The sequence below is a fragment of the Aotus nancymaae genome, unplaced genomic scaffold (genome assembly GCF_030222135.1).
Source record: "Aotus nancymaae isolate 86718 unplaced genomic scaffold, 86718_ANA_hifiasm-v0.15.2.pri h1tg000065l, whole genome shotgun sequence".
NCBI classification, from domain to species: Eukaryota; Metazoa; Chordata; class Mammalia; order Primates; family Aotidae; genus Aotus; species Aotus nancymaae.
The window spans coordinates 6,825,700-6,848,542 of record NW_026988480.1 but is presented as its reverse complement, the minus strand read 5'-3'; the positions used below and the strand labels follow the sequence as shown (position 1 = coordinate 6,848,542).

At 41.6% G+C, this 22,843-nt stretch overlaps 1 protein-coding gene across 2 annotated transcripts in view; it reads left to right on the top strand.

Moving 5' to 3' along the window:
• Window positions 1-22,843, top strand: part of ABCA13 (ATP binding cassette subfamily A member 13) — a 437,440-nt gene that overhangs the window by 99,718 nt on the left and 314,879 nt on the right. For both annotated transcript variants that reach the window (XM_064366685.1, XM_064366686.1), the window contains exons 18-23: window positions 86-1,912; window positions 3,335-3,444; window positions 9,921-10,039; window positions 17,828-17,991; window positions 19,025-19,104; window positions 20,133-20,254. In XM_064366685.1, the coding sequence (XP_064222755.1) occupies window positions 86-1,912; window positions 3,335-3,444; window positions 9,921-10,039; window positions 17,828-17,991; window positions 19,025-19,104; window positions 20,133-20,254 (2,422 nt within the window). The remainder of the gene's footprint in view (window positions 1-85; window positions 1,913-3,334; window positions 3,445-9,920; window positions 10,040-17,827; window positions 17,992-19,024; window positions 19,105-20,132; window positions 20,255-22,843) is intronic.

Genomic DNA, 22,843 nt, shown 5'->3' with positions numbered 1-22,843 from the left:
ATTAAACATAAAATTAAAAGTGTGTGTGTGTGTGTGTGTGTGTATATATATATATATATATATATATATTTTTTTTTTTTTACAGTTTTGTCCCCAGAGATAAAATTCTAGAAATTCTGAAACTGGATCAATTTCTTACCCTGATGAAAGAAGACAGATTGACGAACATTTTTTCAAGTTTAAAGGAGACTATATATCATCTAATAAAAAGTTCATTTATATTAGACAATGGAGAATTTTATTTTGATAGTCATCAAGGACTGAAGTTCATGCAAGATTTATTTAATACCCTTCTCAGGGAAACTTCAGTTAAAAATAAGATTGAAAATAATATAGACTTTTTCACAGTGGTGAGTCAGTTGTTTTTCCATGTGAATAAGTCTGAGGACCTGTTGAAACTCAATCAAGATCTTAGGTCAGCTCTTCACCTTGTAAGAGAATGTTCAACAGAGATGGCAAGACTTCTGGATACAATTCTAAACTCTCCTAATAAGGACTTCTATGCCTTTTATCCTACTCTCCAAGAAGTTATACTTGCTAATCTAACGGATTTGCTTTTCTTTATAAATAATTCATTCCCTTTAAGAAACAGAGCAACATTAGAAATTACTAAGAGATTACTTGATGCTATTTCAAGAGCTGGTGAAGAAAGTCGTGTCCCAGAACCCCTCTTAGAAATGTCTGGGACTCTGGTCATGCTGTTGAATGACAGTGCTGACCTGAGAGATCATGCCACATCAGTGGACTCCATTGTGAAACTTCTTAAGCTGGCCAAGAAAGTTTCGGTGATGATAGCCACAGTTTTTAAAACTCATTTTATCTCTAATACCACGGACATTATGACATTCTTTGACACTGTCTATTTCATCATGCAACAAAGTGTTCAACATCTTGTGAAAGAAGTAGCTACGTTGAAAAAAATTGATCATTTCACATTTGAAAAGATAAATGATTTGTTGGTGCCATTTCTTGACTTGGCCTTTGAAATGATTGGAGTAGAACCTAATATATCACTGAACTCTGATATTTTCAGTATGTCACCTAGCATACTCTCATATATGAACCAATCTAAGGATTTTTCTGATATTTTGGAAGAAATTGCTGAATTTTTAATGACTGTGAAAGTCAGCTTGGAAGATGTGAAGAGTCTTGTGGTAGCATTTAACAATGAGACTCAAACATTTTCTTTGGATTCTATCAACTTAATAGAAGAAATTCTGGGTTGCTTAGTTCCTATAAATAACTTCACCAACCAAATGGACTTCTTATACTCTAATCCAATTTCCACTCATAGTGGCCCTCAAGATATGAAATGGGAAAAAATTCATGAAGTGATCCCTTTTTTGGATGAAATATTGTCACAAAACAGCACAGAAATAGGGTCTTGCTTGAAAATGGTGATTGGTCTCACCTTAGAAGCTCTTTGGAAAAACTTAAAGAAGGATAATCGGAACATTTATAATCTGTTGATGACATTTACTCAGCATCCAAATAGCCTTTTGAAAACCATTGAAACAGTTTTAGAGGCCTCCAGTGGAATTAAAAGTGACTGTGAAGGTGATTTGAGTAAAAGTTTATATTTTGACAAACCTTTAATTCAGAATATAACTCATCGTCAACTTGAAAAAGCAATCCATAATGTTTTAAGTAGAATACGCCTCTGGAGGAGAGGGCTTCTGTTAAACAACTCTGAATGGACAACTTCCACAAGAACTTTGTTTCAGCCACTTTTTGAGATTTTTATTAAAGCAACCACTGGAAAGAATGTCACAGCAGAACAAGAAGAGAGAACCAAGAAAAAGATGATTGACTTTCCTTATAGTTTCAGACCACTTTCCTGTTTTGAGAAATACCTGAGAGGATTATTTGTATTGACTAAATACTGGCAGCAAATCCCACTGACAGATCAAAGGTAATAAAAAGCCTAATTCACTTTGTTTTTTTCCCTACTGCAGTAACTATAAAATAGAACCATGCAGGAATTACATTGAACAAGGGTAAGTAGTTCTTGACTTCAACTTTCTTTACACTCTGAAATTGGTTTGAACATAGAGCAATTCAGGTCCAGTTATTCTTATCACAAGTTGACTTATTATTTGACATTCAAATATAATTAGAATTTATTCAAAAATATTTCGGAAGTAAGTTATTTTATTCTCAGAAGTAAAAACCTCTTAATTCTATTCACTTGTCCCAAGAATAGGTGCATAAACAATTTTTCTATTCATTTCCTCTAGCAGCCAAGGGTCCTACGATTCATGGAACATGAAGCTGCTTGCTTTACAGAATATTATGCTTCCAGTTGTAGCTAACCACAGGAAAGGGCCAGGCAGCTGCTGGCTTCTACCCTCTTTCCATTCTGCTAAACCTCACATGGTTGATCCACCTTCAAGCCCTCCCATCCCTGAATGTTGTCAGTGGAAACCTGTTCTTAAAAGCTCCAGTCTTGCTAGCTGTCATGCCCTGGAAGCAGTCTGTTGCCTTAAGTTGGAGACCCTGTGCCTCTTGGTGTGCAGAGTCCCTGAGATGCTGCAACTGTCCCTACCTAGCCTTTCTGTGGGTAACAATACTGTTAGGGTGGTCCCTGGTCTCTGTTTCTCCCTGCCTCCCTTTCAGTGTCACATGGAGCTTGGAGATGCCATGTCAACCTGGTTCCTTTGCCAGGCGAGCTGACTTATTTTCCATTGGTTCTGTTACTACAGAGCTATGCCTTGAATCCAGTGACGATTTATGAGTTGGAAAGATGTCTTTACTTGATGAAACAGGTAGCTGTTGGCACAAATAACTGTTGCTACATTGGAATTTGACTGCTAGTTTTCAGAGCATCCTGCCTCATCTCCTCCTTGCTTCTGATCCCAAACTATATTCTGTTTGACTTTAGTGCTCTGATCCCCAACTATACCGTGATTGACTTTAGTGCTCTGCTCTGAATTTTCTTTTGAGCTGAGGTGGTCCTGGCAACCCATTCTTCACCAATCTCAGATTTTATTTGAAATTTTTTAGTTATCCACAGAGGGAGTTTGCACCTTAGCTCTGCATACTGTCATGTTTTGACACCCTTTCAATATTTACCTTTGCATTTCAAAAGAAGGGATCAAAATAAGAAAGAAAAACAAACATTAAGCTTACTGGCCACAAAACTGATTCAGGAGACTTAAAGTTTTCTGAAGGTCCAGACTATGTTATCTGTGTTTTTTTTATGTTCCTATGAAGAAAATATGATTATGTAGAGAGGTTGGTTCTTATATGTGTGTTATGACTCAGCCTACACAGTATAAATGCACCTGGGTTGCACATTTTTACCCTTTCATGCCATTGTGCATTTTTTTCTAAGTGTTGTTGAGATGTGTGAAGTTTTCCAGCAGCCTGTGAAGCCCTCAGAAGCCATGGAGATGCTGCAGAAAGTGAAGATGATGGTCGTGCGTGTGCTCACCATCGTTGCAGGTGAGCTGCTCATATAACAAGTGCTCCACAATTGCCCTGTGCCAGTTTTCAGAACTCGAGTGTCAGAGAGATGAGCATACCGCACTTGAGCTTCTTTTAGAACAAAGCACAGCTTTCTTAGCCTGGCTACTAGGCCTTAAGGGATCTGCCCCTCCCAACCTCGTTCCCACCACTGGGTCTTGGCTCCAGCCAAATTGAACAGCCCCTTCCTGCTCCTTTGCTGGGTTTTCTGGTCTCTCTGTTTTTGCTCATGGAATGTGCTTCGCTTGTCTCCTTGACTTAACTTACAGCCATACTTTGTAGCCTAAAGTTGGGCATATCTTGTCCAGAAGTGTTCCCCCATCTCCTTTTCTGGCAAAGACCTTGAGGAGACTAATCACATGCAGTACAGTACTTTCTTCTTTCTTACATCTCCTCCCTCTGCTACAGTCAATGTTTTTTGAAGATAGAAACTGTGTCATTAACTTCTGTGTGCATTTCTTGATGGGTGCTGTGTAGTCCCTGCACTGAATTCCCTGCAGCTGTGGCACTTACTGCTTGTATCATAGTTTTTGGTATCTCCTTTTCCTGCTGCAGTCTGTAAGCTCACTGGGAACAGGATCAGTCTCTTGTTAAATTCTGTGTCTCCATAACGCTCAACATAGTATCCAGCCATGGTGACTATATTGTAAATGGATTAATTCATCTGCTGAGATGATACTTGCCAAATCCATTCCTGCACATTTCAGTGCAACTCCTTTTAATGCCACTGCTGAAGGAGACTCCCATGAGCAGCCTTAGAGAGTTACTAGGTGATCTTAGGGCTTTTCTGAAAACGTGAGCATTAGATTTCAGAGCACACTTGAGTCCATGGAATAGACCATATTTATTTAAATAATTCACAGGTGCACAGAGTTGCTCCTCTGGCCCAATCTCCTGAGCAGGGCTGCCCAGAGCCCTCTCAGTGGGCTTTCAGGCCTGAGTGCTCTGACTTAGCTGATGGCAGTGGGTTTTGGCAAGATGAATCCAAGCCCAGAAGAGGAGGGGCAGCAAGGAGAAATGGGGAAGCCAAGGGTGGATCTGATCAGAGCAAGAGGAAAGGAGAAAAGTGAGAGATCATCTGAGTGGGGCTTACCTCCAGATCCTGTGTGAGCTCCACTATGGCTGGCCCCGGACTCCCCGCCCCTTGGCTCATCTGATCCACATGTTCGTTCTTCTACCTTCCCCTGATTTACTCTTGGATTATTTTTATTTAGATTACTAGCAGATTGTTGTATTATGATTGTAGATTAAGTGTTATTTCCTCTGGAAAGTTTTCCTTGACCTACTCTGTCTGGGCTCACATAGCCTTAGTCCCCTGTAATGGCTCTTACCACTGTGTGCTGTCCTGAGGATGAACATGTGTCTCTTCTACAGTCGTGAGGACCTGAAGACTGTGCCTGTGTATTGATCACTGTAAACCTAGCACATGGGGATTAGAACATGGGAGATGCTGATGGATGTTTGTTGAATGAATGAATAAATGCCAGGAGCCCTTCTATACTTATGTCATGGTTCATGGGAATTCCTAAATGTGAAATCTATTCATGTGGGAGTGCTCAGCAGTGAGAGGTACTGGGTGGGCTGTCGGCATGCTCTGGGCCTATTTTGTACAACTGAGCAAACCTTGGGGACCTGGGGAGGATGTTGTAGAGAGAAGACTCTGGTTTACCAAGGAGGGGGCACAGTGGACGTACTCCCAACATCCACTGTCAGAGAGGAAGGGCCACCGGCCCCAGGATGGTTAACTGGTGGGTGTGGGCTGCTGAGTCTGTGAGCCAGGAGTATGGGCCAGCATCTATTGGGGAGCAAAATGGAGGAGAAGTGAGCCTTGGGCAGAACCAGCATGTCAAATCCATTTTTCAAAAGCAACTCAAAGAAGATAAATTCTGATACTGGTAAGTGCTAGAAAGAAGCTAAAGTATTTCCAGGAGGGTGCGAGTGAGGGGTGGAGGAGAGGAGAAGACCTTGGTGGTGCAACTCTGGGTGGGGACATTTCAGGTGAGACTTGCATGGTGAGGATGTGTGTCTGCCATGTTTACTGTTATATCTCCCCAGGGTTTAGAAAACATCCTGACATAGACATGATAGGCATTTAATCAATATGTGTAGACGGACTGGATAGGTCAATGCATGAGGGCTGGCACCGGGTTGGGCACTTGTCACTGCTTGAGTTCTTCTACACAACCACTGATGGGCTTCAGGCTAGTGTGCTGGGGATTGTGGTCTGCAGGCTGTCTCCTTACTATCATGATGGGCCACTTAGGGTTATGCACCATCATGTCTGGTAAGGCTTTATTGCCCCAGATGTCTTCAAGGGCAGAGTCAAACATGACTGCTACCACAAGTGATGTTTTGAAAAGTGGTGTAATTGAAGAAGCAGGCACTTTGATATTGAACAGGCTGAGTTTCTTGATTCACACTGAGTGACACAGGGTAATTACTGAATCTCTGTGAGCCTTGAACAAAAAATGGGGTAACCCCTATTTTAACCTATTTGAGAGGATTAAATAAAATGAGTCCCTTCCATGGGCCTTGCCCTTAGGAGACTCCTTGCACATGCTAGTTTCTCAGCCCTGCAAGTTGAAGATGCATCTCCCTGCACGCCACTGGGAAAACTACTTCTCGGCTTACAAAGCTAGTGTATAAGTAAAAATTGGTAATTTAGGAACTGTCTATCACAGGGTTAGCTCTAATCTGCTCACTCACCTCCTTTTTGTAATACAGATGGTTATTTGAACCAAAGAATTGATTGGTCATTTGGCCTAAGAAACATGGAAAAGGAGTAAGAAACAGAGGGGCAAGTGGGGCAAGCCTGATTTAAAAATGAAACCCGAACTGCTGTGTAGGGGTTTTGCATGAATTTTTTCTTTTAAGATAATCTGTATTTCCAGTTCGATGTTATGAACATTGGTGATTAGGAATATTGCTTTGTGTTGTCAAATAGAAAGCAGTAAAGCATTACAATGTGAATATAAATTAGGATGGTCAGTACATGATTTCAGCGTGTGGAAGTATGCTCAGGTAAAATTCAAATCAAACTTCTTCCTCATTCTTGAATGCCTATCTGGCATATTGAATTTAGCCATGTTTGAAGACATAATTATTTTGACATTTCACAGTCAGCTAACGTAATGGTTTTTAAATGAATTAAACATTCATTAATGCATGGATTTATATTTATTTTGCCATTCTGTATTGCAGCTGCTAAATTAATATAGCATACTTGAGATCACATTAGTAACAGAAAATTAATTTTTAATTTTTATATTTCATTTCGAGGAAACACAAGCATAACTAACATTTAAACTGCCACCCCACTGTCCTTATTGAACTGTTACTCCATCCTGTAGAATTGGAGGGCAGTGACAGATCCCATAAAGCTGGAGGGGTCGGGTGGAATTGACCAAAATGGGCAAATAGCTCCTCCCCTCCCACCATATGAAGGGAAGAGCAGTCAGATCTGTTATTATTTTTGTTGTTGAAAATGCTCTAGATTTTTGTCATGTCACAGAGTTGAGTTCTGTATCTCCAAGAGGAAAGTTGTCACTTTTTTCCTCCTGGTCTAATGCTTTAAAGATACCAAACACAATTGCAGGAGAGCTCATGCAGCAGAAGGAACCTCAGTGGGCAGCTACTTTAATCTTCTAGTTTCCCTAAGTGATGAATTGAGGCCCAGAGAGTGAGAGTGAGTTTCCCAGGGTTTCAGAGTGAAGCAGTCAGAGCCCATTTTCAGTTGAAGAGACCCGAGGGGGTCCATGGGGCTGGAAGGAGGAAAGGGAAGGAGTCCACAGAGCGCTGACAGACCTGGAAAACCTGAGTGGGTCTGAAAGTGTCCTCAGAGCCACGCAGAGGGGCCATAGCAAGTAGAAAGGGCTGGAGCCAGGGATCTGAAGAGGCAGTGAGAGGTGGAGAAAGGGTACCTGGGGAAGTTGGAGGAGCCAAGGCTCAAAACCAGCTCTTGTTAGTGTCAAGACAGTTGTCAAGTGTCCTTGAGGGTGGTGCCTTTGAGGACAGGCCTCAAGGTGTGTCAGCTGTGAGGCAGATGGAGACCAGATGGCCTGACAGCCAAGGACTGTGTGCCATGATCATACCATCCCTGACCTAACCTTGCAGGAATGCTGGGCATGGTCACTGTCTACTCCACATTGTCATTTTACACTGAGGAAGCAAGGGGCCGACACAGCTCACAGCTTGCCTAATGCCACATGTTATGTCAGCTTTTCAGGGTGCATTCTCTGCTGTTTTAGGTTTGAACATCGTAACTTATAAATACATTACTGTATCTTCCCCAAAGCAAAGGATATGTTTATGCTTAAAGATAAGTGCTGTCATGTTTAACAACACTTCACTGCCTTCATTTCAAATTTTAATAAGAGATTACTTAAGAGACACATTTTACATTTTCTATAATAAAGATACTTGTCTTCAAAATTGGTAAAAGGAGATTAATGAGCAAAGAAAAATAACTAAGGCGTCTAGGTGGGTTGCATGACTTTGGGTATACAGTATGTACTCTGCATTTTATATGACTGAAAACTGTTTTATTAATTAATACATTTTATATTTTACAGTAGTTTTACATTCACAGCAACCTTGAATGGAAGGTGCAGGGATTTCCCACATAATCCCTTCCCCACCATAGCCTCCCTTATGATCAGTATTCCCCACAGAGTGGCACATTTGTTATAATTGATGAACCCACACTGACACAGCATCATTCTGAGTCCACAGTATGGGGTTCTTTCTTGGTGTTGTGCATTCTATGGGTTATGACAAGCATGTAATGACATGTATTCTCCATTATAGTATCACACATAGGGTTTTACTGCCTGAAAAACCCTCTGTGCTCTGCCCATTCATCCCTCCCTCCCCTCTAGCCCCTGGTCACCACTGATCTTTTCACTGTTTCCACAGTTTTGTCTTTTCCAGCACATCATTATATAATATGTAGTTGAAATTATATAATATGTAGCCTTTGCAGATGGGCTTCTTTCACTTAGTAATATGCCAGAACTGTTTTTCTAAAGGACTTTTGAGAAACAATTCAAGAGTCAGGATGGGCTGGGCGCAGTGGCTCATGCCTGTAATCCCAGCATTTTGGGAGGCTGAGGCGGGTGGATCACGAGGTCAAGAGATCAAGACCATCCTGGTCAACATGGTGAAACCCCATCTCTACTAAAAATACAAAAAATTAGCTGGGCATGGTGGCGAGTGCCTGTAATCCCAGCTACTCAGGAGGCTGAGGCAGGAGAATTGCCTGAACCCAGGAGGTGGAGGTTGCGGTGAGCCGAGATCGCGCCATTGCACTCCAGCCTGGGTAACAAGAGTGAAACTCCGTCTCAAAAAAAAAAAAAAAAAAAAATCAGGGTAACATTTTTTTCTAATTAAAAATATTTTATTTCTTATAAAAATGTATTTTATTTTCTGTCATGACCAAACATCTAGGAGGTACAAAGCCCTGTGCTAGATGCACAATGGCAGGAAGGCAGTGATAAGAAAAGTCCCTCATGGCGGGTCTTGTGCAGATGGATTTATTGGGCAGTGGGCAACCACGTAGGGAGGTGAGCACACAGGCATCTGTGCAGCAGGGAGCGGAGAGACTCTGCTCAGCCTGGGAAAGGTGGGTGTGTGGAGGCAGAGCTCTAGAAGATAGGTAGGTTCAGGAAGAGAGAAGTGGTGCCTTGTATCTGATGGCCTTGAGGAGACAGGAGGGATACAGGGCATGAATGCAGAGAGGTGGGGGCACCTGAGGCTGTGGAAAGAATTTGGAAGCAGCATGTAGCCTTTGGGCAGATTTCTGTAATGGGGGATCTTCTTTGAGGAAGAGCCTGGTGGCCCAGAGCATAAGGCAGATTGGAAGGATGAGGTGGGGGTGGGACTGTTAAGAGCACAGCAGTTTCCTGGGCGTGATCTGTGGGTGCTGGACAGAGGCACGGATGGAGAGCCATTGGGGAGGTCACGCTGAGCAGATGGGGAGGTTGGTTGGCTGTGAGGACCAGGGGGAGGAGAGTCATGACTGGCTTCCAGGAAGTGACTTGAGAGGCGTGGGGCATGGAGAAGACCACAAATAGACAGTGTGCTATTCATCCTTCAAACTGGGGCACTGTTCATAAGCACCTAAGAACAATAGGTGGAAAGCAAGTCTGTCCTGGGCAAACTGTGGTGAATGGGTACCCTACCTATAGGGGATACAAGGAAAGGAGCCCGTTTGGGGAGGTAGAGGAAATTTATATCTACAAAATCAATTAGGTCCAGAACAACAAAATCTTTATTTTATTAAATTTGGAACTCAAAAGGCACAGCTTTGCCCTCATCATCTGAATGTTCATCTTGATGATTTAAGAAATGTTTAGGAATTTGTATCATTTTGAATCTTTAAAATGTGATTTTGTGAGAGTAGCTAGTTCAGGAGAGGACTGTCTACTAATTACTTCTCTGTGTGTTGCCTCTGACAGAAAACCCTTCCTGGACCAAGGACATTTTATGTGCTACTCTGAGCTGCAAGCAAGGTGGGATAAGGCGTCTCATTTTATCTGCTATACAAGGAGTCACTTTGTTGCAGGGCCATTTCCAGGTTTGTGCCTTTTATATTTCAGAGAATTTCACATTCATCACTATTGGCCCTTACAAGGCAGTCAAGTTATTCAAAGCTTGCGGCTTGGTTCTTACAACTACAGCAACGGTGTCACACACAGTCTTGTTGGAAGTTGGGGGTGCAAAATGACAGCTCACCCTTCCTCCCTCTTGGCCTCTCCCAGTGGTGTGCTGGGGTTGAGTGGCACTGCATTGTGAGAGTTGATTGTTAAATTTTCAGGAATTTTGCAAGCTGGTTGTTAAAACAGATATCATCATCATAAATAAATTATACCGACTTATGACAAAATAAATCATATTAGAAACACAGCAATGATTACCCAAGATTCATCACTTCCTAATTATTTTAGTATGTTTTACTGTTATCTGTCTTCCTGTGATGATTTCATTCATCCTGTTGTATCCACATGATGGAAATACTATGTAGTCTTGTGCTAAGTGCAGTTCTTCCCAACTCTATGTTTAGTGATGTTATCATGGCAGTTTGAACTAGGCTATGTGGGAGCATTCACACCATGGAAATTGGCAAGTGCTACTAATCAGATTTTTTTTTCTGGAGTGTTAGTTTCTAAATATTTACCAGCTCAGCACTGGCTCTAACTAATCGAATATACTGGCTAGTACCAAAAATTGATGGCCGAGTGGGAACCAGCACAGCAGTTTTCTTTTTGTTAAATTGGGCACATGCCCAGTAGGCTCCTATGCAGGGTCTCCAACTACAGCTGAGTCAGAGAATGTGACTCTTATTTGGAGCCTACTCCCTTACCTGGAATTAAAGACCCCTGGCCCATAGACAGGCCTGATCTCCCTGAGAAGCTTGGACAATGGTGATGTCTTTCAAATAATGCAGCAAAGACCTGTGTTTCTTCTAGGTCTGGTTCTGAATGTTGTTGCTTGCTTTCGTGATGCGTATGTCTGTGAGCATGGGATTATCACAGAAAGCGGAGAAATAGATGATGCCCGAGAGAGATGAGAGATAGTCATGCCAGACTCCCACAGCATGGCAAGGGTGTAGAATGCCATGCCTTGGGGAAGTGTCAGGAAGGAGTGAGAGCTGCTGATCCCTAATCAATGTCCTGTGGCCTTTGGAGGAGTGGTGCATGTCAGCCGAAAGCCCTGAGCAGTCGCTAGTGATGACTGACTTTACAGCCCCAGTAGTTTGTCATACTCACATGGATTTATTTAGAACATCAAATTCTTATTTCCAGGTTGTGCAGATCTTTTTCAGGTATTAAATGTGGATACAGGAAAAAGCCTCACAGACAATTATTTTTCTTTTGAGATGGAGTCTCATATTGCTGCCCTGGCTGGAGTGCAGTGGCTCAGTCTCAGCTCACTGGAACCTCCGCCTCCTGGGTTTAAGCAATTATCCTGCCTTGGCCTCCTGAGTAGCTGGGATTACAGGTGCCCACCACCATGCCCCGCTAATTTTTTGTATTTTTAGTAGAGACACGGTTTCACTATATTGGCCAGGCTGGTCTCAAACTCCTGACCTCATGATCTTCCTGCCTCGGTCTCCCAAAGTGCTGGGATTACAGGCGTGAACAACTGTGCCCAGCCCCTCACAGAAAGTTTTTTAGTGCTGAGTGAAGGTTATGATAATAAAATAGTCAAGAGACTCCAGCTTTCAAAGCAATGGATTCAAAGACTGTATTTATAGTTGAAATTTCTATATGGTTATCAACAAGTCTGGCTGGTAACAGTTGAGTTACTTTTGATAAAAAGCAGAAGTTCCCGTCTTTAATGACAAAAATAGTATGTTGCTTATCTCAGGATGCAAAGCTTTTAGGATGGGTCCGTGGTTCAAAGGCTTCAAGTATGTGAGACTTTTAGAAATATAAATCTTTTTCAGGCTGTGGGATATGAAGTACCCAACAGAGGTCGGCAAAGAGCACAATGCCGTTTGCTAGTTTTCAATATCTAAATAAATATTTTAACATACTGTTTTCTCAGTAGCAACATGGAATAACCATTGAAAGAGAACATTTTAGCTGATTGAATTGACATGACAAAAGTTCAGGGCTGTCAACTCCTTACCCTCTTCCACAATCTTTGTTCCAAACAGTAGAAAGCGGCAATAAAGAGATGAATGGGCAGCAGAAATTAAATTTTAAAAACGACAGCAAGTGCCCACTGTATCTCCTGGGATACGCCGAGTTGGAGAATGCAGCTGGAATTTCAGGTTGGGTGGGGGCTTCCTACTGCCTCTCCAGATCTAGACCTTTGGGTCTACCTGTGTATACTTATCCACTGTTTATTGATTCCAGGCCTGATCTAGCCAGAGAAGAAAAGTCTGATAGGTGCTGCCTTTTCCATGGGGTGCTTTTACCCAGTTCCAAAAGTATAGCCTGATCAATATCAATCTCTACCTTTCTGCTAGATATTTTTCCTTACCTGGAGCCTGGAACACCTGTGCTGAAGAAACTTGGAATTTTTCTTCTAGCAGTCCTTGCTACTGGGGCAGAATGTGCATTTTTCTACTTTATAATCCCTTCTATGTCAAAATTATTATTTTGTTAAATTTAATCATAACATCCACAGCAGGAATATTATAAATGCATTGAATGAAAATTAATTTGCACGCAGTTACAAATTATGAACTAGATGTTTTTTGCTATGAGGGAATACTCCATGGCAGAGCCCCCATGCAATGGGTTTAATTCGATCTATGTTCTCAGGAGTGAGTTGGCCCCTAAGGGAATACTCACTTATGTCTATTGTTCTGACCTAGTTGTATCTGTGCATTGGTATGCTACAAAAAGGGATCTCTTTGGAGGAAGGAGAATATCGAGCCTGTGAAATGCTTGGTGAAAGAACTGAGGAAGGTTAGAGCTTCATTCTCCGGGAAAAAAAAAAAAAAAGCAGAGTGTGAAAGTCCAAAGGCTTCTATGACTGTTATTAGAAATGTGCATGTAGCTTGGAGTTTTGAGACTGGACCTAGGCATCTCTCTGTCTTGCAGATGCTCTGCCTGAGTTTGCTGCCATCCTTTTCCTTTCTGCTTTGCTGTGGTTATATTCAGACAATAAATGCGGTCTGTGCACATGAGGGACAGTGGGTGAGAGAAGGCTGGAAGAGGGCTGTGTCTCCTCTGATAGAGCAGGCAGCGGAAACTTAAGTGAAGAAAGGAAAGAAGTCTGTGCCCTTGAGTCCTGCCACATGACAGAAAATGGAGAGACTGGCTTGAGCTGACCACTCCCTGTGAGACCCCTTCAGGTGTTACCCACACAATACATGGATTCCATTGCTTGGCGGGTACCAACTCAATGACCACAACCAAGGAGGATTTGGTAATGGGATTTTATTACTTGTAACGAGTAAGGAGAACACCAGGGTTGGTTCCCAAAGTAGTGCCTCCAAGCTGGGGACTGGGTGAGGCTTTATAAACATAGTGTAATGAGGATTTGATTGACTGGATCCTGCCGTGGGTGATGCCAGAGCTCAATCCAATTGGATCCTGGATCCTGCCATGCAGTATCCGCTTCTTAATTCAGTCCCTACTCCCAGTCTAAGCACTCGGCCTCCCTCTGTGGTTACACACTGGTTCGTTGGGGCATGCTGGGGTTATGTGACCTGAGGGTCCATGGCAACTGAAAAACAACTCACAACTTTGTTATGTAAAAGTTGAACCAGATTGGCCTGTTGTGGCTAACACAGACAGCAGACACCTCTCCAACTGCCCAGTCCCTCAACCTCCACGTGTGGAGTCTTACTCCTTACCTCTGGCGTCTGAGCCCGGCATTGACACAGACTCATCCATGCCTATCCCCATGTCACTCAGCTCCTGCGACCTTCCCTGGGCTCCTCCTGCATCCTCGGCTGACTGTCTTCATCTCCACGCCTCACTCCTCTATGTGGCAGAAGGACCCAGACTGTCTCCAGACCTTTTCTCTTCTCAGTCTATGCTCACGTGCTAGGAAATCTTATCCAGATTCCTTTGCAACCTAAAAATCTTAATTACTTCCTGACAACTCCCAAATTTCCTTCTCCAGCCAACACCTCACCTGATCTTCATCCTCATTTGTTAAGTTGCATCCCCGCTCAGATGTCAAACAGGCCCCTCAACTGTACTCATCTGAAAAAAAAAAAAAAAAAAAAAAACCTTTTCATCTTTCTGTGTAATTTTTCCCTTCGCTGGTGTTCTTTCCTTCCGATGCCAGGGACAACAACCTTGGCATACTTGTTTAGTCTTTTTTATTTTTTTCTGTTAGAAAACTCTCCCTTCTACCTTCCAAATGTTTCCATGATCTGCCTATGTTCCACCACCTCCCCAGCACCTCCCAGATCCAAGCCAACTCTCCCTTCCTCCTCCCCTTGCCTCGATCCGCAACGCAGTTGCCAGAGTGATCCTTCCAAAACATCATCAGATCGTGTCATTCCTTTGCTGAGAGTGCCCAGTGTCTTCCAGTCTTACTTAGAATAAGTGTCAGATTTCTAAGAGAGGCCGCTGCTAGGTACTGCTGTCTGGGTGGCACATCCCTCCACCTGCCCTTCCCAGCACTCTCTTCTCCACCTAGCTGGCTCCTTTGTACCCACCTCAGGACCTTTGCACAATCTGCTCCCTCACCTGCAGTGTGCTTCCCTGATGATGCTAAGGAGGGTTGTACACCTCCCTCTTGTACCTCCAGCACTGCCCTTACCCCCACCTTATTTTCCTCCAGGTCACCTTGTGACATACGACCAGTTTGCCCTTACAACTGTCTGTTGGTAGTGTTCCTGCACTGGGGTGGGAACCTCATGGAGGCAGGAGTTTTGTCTTCTGTGTTCACAAAACTCTCAGTCCAGCACCTAGCCTGGGCTTGGCATTTGGCACGTGCTCCATAAATATTTTTTGAATGAATGAATGAATAGTCTTATAGGATTTCTGTTCAAGTTCCACTCCCAAATCACTTGGGGAAAAAAAGAAACTTATAAAATGAATGACAATAATAGATGAATTAGAGTCAAAAAGTTGTATGCTTTGTAATAATCTATTGGTTGGTTTAGTTCCCCCACACAGTGAGATTCTGGGGTTTGGTTGAGGTGGTGGTGACAGCGGCATGAGTGCTCTGATCATGGGTTAATGTTCATCAGTTCCCGAGAAGTCTTCACCCACAACTAAATCTACCTTAGCTGTGCCGGGGTCCTCACCTCAGGGTAGCCGCCAGAGCTCAGCACCCAACCTTGACTTTTCAGCAGTCTTCACATTTAACTTTCCTTGGAACATATATTTGTTAGCTCCCTGTGGTCACTTGAATGATTCATGATTTTCCTTTGCAAGAGAAACTGACAGTGGTTTTGAAAAAAATATTTAAAGTTTTATTTCGAAAGAAATATTATCTAAGTGTTGACCTACATATAATAACTTCCCATAATTGGTGTAACCTGGAACTATGCTTCTAATAGTAGTAAGAATATGGTAATATAAATAAAATGTGATGAAGCAAATAAATTCTGATAATGTAAAATAAAGGATTTATGGTAAAATAGCTGTGTCTAGGGAATGTGTATAGATTCATGTGTATTTTTATAGACATAGATTTTATATGTGTGTGCTGTTTTTCAGGTTGTTTTAATTTTTAAATTACCTATATTTGTCATTTAATTCCACATATGGTAAGTATTTTGCATTTTTTCAATTAATAGGTATGATTCTAAAAGGGTATTTTTTTTTTGGCAAAATGATTGGTCTTTTAAAAAAACTGATTGTTTCTAGGAAGATACTGGTAAGATGTCCATGAAATCTTAGTGGGGGCTGTAGATGCAGAGAGTGGGGACCTACTTCTGAGGTCTTTCCAGATGTTCCCCAGAGTCTTAGGAGCTTCTCCACCTGCAGTGGGGAGGACAGGAGATGTCCAGGCTGCACTGCTGACCTTCAGAGTAGGACAAATCCAGGTTTTATTCACTTCACATATGAATAACCACATATAATTTCTAATCATTGGGTTTGTGGCTGTGAATTTTGTAAAGCCTAAATTTTCTTTATTTTTCAATATTTTCATATTTATTTTTAATAGTATATATTTTAAGTGTACAACATGATGGTTTGCTAAACATATGCAAAGTGAAATGATTACTACAAACAAATTAACATGTCTGTCCTCTCAGAGTTATCTTTGTGTGTTGTGTATGTGTGTGTTAAAAGCACCTAAAATCTACTTTCTTAGCAGATTTCCAATATATAATACAATATTGGCAACTATAATTCTCATGCTGTATATTAATTCTCTAGATGTTTTCATTCTACCTAACTGTAACTTTATACCCTTTGACCACCATCTGCATTCCTCCCACGTTCATCCTGCGTAACCACCATTCTATGCTTTGTTTCTATGTGTTTGAATCTTAAAAAGTTTGACTCTATAAGGATACATGCACATGAATGTTCATTGAAGCACAGTTTACAATAGCAAAGACCTGGAACCACCCCAAATGCCCATTGATGATAGACTGGACAGGGAAAATGTGGCACATATACATCATGGAATATGCAGCCATCAAAAACGATGAGTTTGCGTCCTTTTTAGGGACATGGATGAACCTGGAAACCATCATTCTCAGCAAACTGACACAAGAACACAAAATCAAACACCACATGTTCTCACTCATAGGCGGGTGTTGAACAATGAGAACACATGGACACGGGGAGGGGAGCACTACACACTGGGGTCTGTTGGAGGGAAATAGGGGAGGGACAGCAGGGGGTGGGGAGTTGAGGAGAGATAGCATGGGGAGAAATGCCAGATACAGATGAAGGGGAGGAAGGCAGCAAATCACACTGCCATGTGTGTACCTATGCAACAATCTTGCATGTTCTTCACATGTACCCCAAAACATAAAATGCAGTAAAAAAAAAAAAAGTTTGACTCTACATGTAAATGAAATCATGCAGTAGTTTTCTTTCCGTGGCTGACTTACTTCACTTAGCATACCTTCTGGTTTCATCCGTGCTGCTGCCAATGGCATAATTTCCTTTTTATGGCTGAATAGTATTTTATTGTATATAATGTCACATTTTCTTTATTTGTTCATCTCTTTATAAACATTTAGGCTGATTCTGTATCTTGGCTGTTGTGAATAATGTAAATATCTCTTTGGGACATAATTTTCTTTCCTTTGGATTTATACCCAGAAGTGGGATTTCTGGATCATATGGTAGTTCCATTTTTAATATTTTGAGGAATTTTCATACTGTTTTCCATAATGGCTGTACTGATTTACATTTGCACCAACAGGGCACCAGGGTTCCCTTCCCTGCACACCCCACCAACACTTACTGTTTCTTGTCTTTTTGATAATAGCCATCCTAACAGGTATGAGATAATATCTCATTGTGGTTGATTTGCATTTTCCTGGTGATTAGTGAAGTTGAGCACCTTTTCTTTTACCTGCTTGCCATTGTTATGTCTTCTTTGGATAAGTGTCTGTTCAGGTTCTTTGACCATTTTTTACATTGAGTTATTTGTTTTTCTCCATTGAGTGGTATGTCTTCTTAGAAATAGAGCTTCAGGAAGTTAGGAGCCAGGCCATGGAGAATTGCATGTTCTCTGCTATATGGTGAAGAACACGCTGTCTTGCCTGGCTGGCTAACAGCAGAGCCAGGAGTAAAATCTGGGCTTCTGTATTTCCACAGCCAAGGGCTCTTTCTACTACTCTGCAATGCACAGAAATGACTGACATAATTGTTCTCTGTGTTTCCTGAAACTAATGAGAATAAACTAAAATCTTACAATGCATGTAATAGAAATAAGTATGTGTGTTTCTCACCTATATCATTGCTATGTTTTCTAGGAAATTGAAAAGATATGGTCCTCGCCCAATCAGCTAAATTGTGAAAGTCTTATCAAGAATCTTTCTAACACCTTGGAAAGCTTCAAGAGCAGCTTGGAGAATGCCACTGAACAGGACTGTGCATGCCAGCTGAGGCTGGAGACCATACAGCAGCGCTTGCACATGTACGCTCTAATATTCTTTCATGCCCTCCCCAGAACTTCCATTCATACAGAAGGTGTCTAGCACTTTTAAAATGCGAATTTCAGACAGTAGTCTTCACAACATACTCTTAATGTAAATATTAATATGTGTTCTCCAAACATCAAAGTTTTCTGTGACAGTTTTTGAGTGGTAAAATATAACAGCAGTATTATTCAGAAGGCTAACTTTATTGGTGATCAAAATATTAGATACAAAAATATAACCCTGTATGTTTGGTGGCAAATGCCTGTAATCCTATCTACTAGGAGGCTGAGGTGAGAGAACAGCTTGAGGCTAGGAATTTGAGACCAACCTGGGCAACACAGCAAGACCCTGTCTCTAAAAAATAGAAGTAGCAAAAAATATTTAGTAGGATGTGGTGCTGTGCATTTGTGGTCCCAAACACATAGGAAGCTGAGGCAGGAGGATCGCTTGACCCCAGGAGTTCAAGGCTGCAGTGAGCGTTGATTGTGCTACTGCACCCCAGTCTGGTTGACAGGTAAAGGGCCTGTCTCATAAATAAATAAAGTTCAGTATGAGCAGGTAAATATTTTTCACATTACCTTCATGTTTGATTAATTTTGCTCAGTGTTCTAAAAGTGCAAAGCACCAGAAGGGGAAATGAGGAACTTTGAATTCTGCAAATGACTTTTTCAGTGAAAGGATGATGTTCATCTTACCCTGGCTATCCTAATTTCTCATACATTCCATGATGTATCCTATCTATTCTTTTCACAGTTGTGAAAAGCCATTTATTAGGCATCCTCATTCCCTTGGTTCATCTCGCTTGGCAGGAGCTCTGAGAAAGAAATACTGGAGTGTGGGCAGTATTAATGGATATTCACATACAGATGGTGTCGGGAGACACATGTGTCTAATTGTTGGAGGAACTTTATGGAAATGTGATCTTGTTATCCAGCCCATCTCCTGGGAGCTGAAGCAGTGTTATTCATTCCAACATTGTTTCTGATGTTTTATCTTGTCTAATTTAGCTTTAATTTTCTGCCATTTTAGGTTGGCCAAAAGCCTGGAGGAAACTTGGTCATCAGGGAATCCTATCATGACTTTTCTAAGCAATTTCACAGTAACTGAGAGTAAGTATGTGGTTTTCCAAGTTTGCTTGATTAAAAATTAAATTTAGTTTCTGATGCAAATATATTATTAAAATAAAACATACAACAGAAAATTTATGCTATATGTGATACATAATCATTTAGAACTTGGCTGGTCTGATGTATTTGGCACTTACAAAGGAAGTCCTGAAATCCTAGGGTACCATATTGAAGCAGGGGAACAAAGAGAATCTTCTGTGGTCTGGATTTTGCTCTGGTCTTGCCTCCTTGGACAAATAATTGATGTCTGTTTGTCTCTGTTTTTTGGCTGTTCAATCTATCAATTCATGAAGCTTCTTGTAGCATCAACATGCCATATCTGAAGAATTCTGGCAAATCCTTAAATGATCCCTCTCTTGTTAAAAAAGTGAGATGAATAGATGTATATCTAGAAGTGTATTTCCTATAACACTTGGTCACTGCTCTCTAAGAAGAAGCTTTCTTTTCCTTTTTCTTTTCTTTTCTTGAGATGGAGTCTTGCTCTGTCACCCAGGCTGCAGTGCAGTGGTGCGATCTTGGTCTTCCATTCAAGCAGTTCTCCTTCCTCAGCCTCCTGAGTAGCTGGGATTATAGGCATGTGCCCCCACACCCAGCTAATTTTTTGTATTTTTAGTAGAGATGGGGTTTCACCATGTTGGTCAGACTGATCTTGAACTACTGACCTCATGATCTGCCTGCCTTGGCCTCCCAAAGTGCTGGGATTACAGGCTGAGCCACTGCACCTGGCCAAAAGAAGCTCTTTCTAAATAAATATTCTTAAAACACACAGGCCGTAGTGACAGTAGACCAGTAACCAGAAAATATTATGGAACCTGACATTTTGGTTTACTGTAGTATAAATTATTTAAGTTACTCCCGGGGGCGTAAGATGTGACTTTATTTAGTGATTTATGGGCTGAATGGAGTGAAAGAAACTATCTTAGCCAGGTTGTAATGGCAAATTTTGTTTTCGCAGTTAGTAATTATTTAAACATTTATTATAAAATTTTCTTATTTTCCTTACTTTGCAGATGTAAAAGTAAAAGATCTGATGAAGAACATCACCAGATTGACTGCAGAGCTTCGCTCTTCCATCCCCATCTCGGATGAGACTATCCATAGCATTCTGGAAGCAAATGTTTCCCACTCCAAGGTGCGGTGCTGCTTCTTGTCTGTTTTGCTCATTCAAGGAGCCTTACTTAGCCTGAAGTTACTGGCATCGTGTTGTCCTTTCTTCCTCTTTCCTTCCTCTCCTTTGGCTAGTGAAGTGCGTTGCTGCACGAATGATATAAACTGGAGGCAGAAAGGAAACAAGAGAACAAGCGCGGAAGGTGTCATTGTCCCATGCCAAAATCTTAGGGTTTTAAATTCCATAATATTTTCTTTATTTGGGGCTAGAAAGAACAAAGTTGGCAATTATTTATTCTGGTGATTTCTAGCCCTGATGTATGATACCTAGGGGGGCTCTGCTTGGTTCAGTAGATGTTGCAAAATTCTCAAAATACCCAAAACCAAAAGCAGTTAAAAATATCTAAGAATCAACTATGACTTCCTCTGATTGGAGAGTTACTGGGCACAGTCTGACTGTGTGCTACTGTAGTGACTCGCCGTGAAAGCAAATGAGTAATGGCAGGCTCTGTCATCTCCAAGCTGAAAAATCTGATAAAACACTTAAAGGGCTATTGCAACAAACCAAGGGATGCGTAACACATACTGGCCACATGGAGTATGGTTTATCTCTGAAAAGGGGAACAGGGACGTTTCATGTTGTCCACAGCAGATATCACCTGGATCCCTAGCAGGAGCTTTTCTGAGACAGCTTTCAGTACTTCTAGCTGGGGTTTTACCTTCCTGTACAGAGAACCTTCCAGAAGTAGTAACCGTGAAACTGACTCATAAGTGAATATTGCAATTGACCATCGACTGGGCCCCAACACAGGTTTAATTTCATGTCAATTCTGGTTAATTGGGGGCTTATTGCAAACTTGACGGGTAGACTAATGAAGAATTAATAAATTAATCTAAATTAAAAAAGAGATTGGAAGCTGGGAACCCAAAATTCAAATGACAGTGTCACCAAGTTACTTATAATAAGGAACTTAGTTTTCAAGGAAAAATGTCAAATTCAGCTTATTAAACATGCAAGAGCCAAAAAAAAGCAGGGGGCAGTGCTGAAATTTTCTCTCCCCACCTTCCATACTGCCTTATAGAGAAACAGTAATTATTTTTGGTTTAAAATCCTTAGTTATTGAAATGTGGAACAGGGGACAGAAGCAGCAGCTGGAGTAATTTGAGTAGCTACCTGGGAATGCTTTAAGACCAAGGTCAGGTTAGCTAACTTCTGGGGTCCCTTTCAAATTCAAAGTTTATTTTATTTTATTTATTTAAGTATTATACTTTAAGTTCCAGGGTACATGTGCAGAACGTGCAGCATTGTTACATAGGTATACACGTGCCATGGTTCTCACCAAATTCCGAGTTTTATGATACTCTTTGGGTTTGGGCTCATCTGTTTTTGATGACCGCTGCCTGATGAAGCAAGTGGCCACTAGGTGTCACTGCTGTTCTATCATGGGAGGGCTGTGCGCAGAAACGGCTCCTGTGATAATGTGATATTGTCTTGTGTAGAGGGTTCTGCAGTGGATTTTTTTGTACTCTGTGTATCTTCCTCTACCTCTTTGTCAGTATGAATCATTATGATTGCCTATACAGCTGGGCAGTTAAGTAATTGGGAGGACTATTTAAAAAATTGCATTTTTGCATTTCAAATAAGTAATGAGATCATTTGCTTTAATGGTTAAGTATATAAATGCACATGTATCTGCAGATCCTAGGTAAGGAGTTTATGTTAGGTTAGGTTTGCAATGATGGTCAGTGTTAAGAGACCAGAAAATTCTATGATGCACATAGGAGGTGACACTTTGGATACTTGTTTTTTTCTAGATTGTCAGGTTTTCAGCAGCACCATATTATTTCTAGTATCCTTTTCTTATCTTTCTTCCTGGGCTTCTCTACCATAGCTTTAGTCAGTTTGCAAATAATTACATCAGATTCTTAGTCCAGGCTGTTGGTGGCCTGCAGGGAATACTTTTCAGTGGGGCTAAAGCCCTGGCAAAATTGCAGCAATCTTAGTTCATTCATTTCTTCATTTATTCACTTAGGATGTTCTGATGTTTTCGGCACAGTCCCAAAAACTTGGGCTCAAAGCCAGTGCTCCAAAGGAGCCAATGATCTATGGGGGATGACACAGTAAATTTACAGACAAATGATGGTCAGTGTTAAGAGACCCGAACATTCTATGACACACACAGAACACAGCAATGAGGACAGGTGGTCCCTGGAAGCCTCCCTGAATTGGTGAAGATGGATGTCAGACTAGAATGATGATGAGCTTATGAAGAGCTATGTGAGAGTCACAGAGCTGGGGACATTCCTGTCAAAAGACTAGAAGCAGGAATGAACAGAAGGAGCCAAAGGCAGCAGATGCATGGATACCATCTCATTTTTCTTTCCTGCCCTCTTCACTGGCTGCAGAATACCTACTGTGAGCATCCACCTATGGGAAGTTTCCTTTTCTTGCAGAGCTCTATTCTCTAATATCAGCATCACCCAATTAAAACCACAAATCACAGGGGCTTGCTGGACCCTGGAGCCTGTCCTAGGCCAGACTTCTGTCCTGAGCTTGGATCCTGTCCACCTGCCCTGTGAAGCACCCACCCACTTCATGCTGTGTTCCTATGTT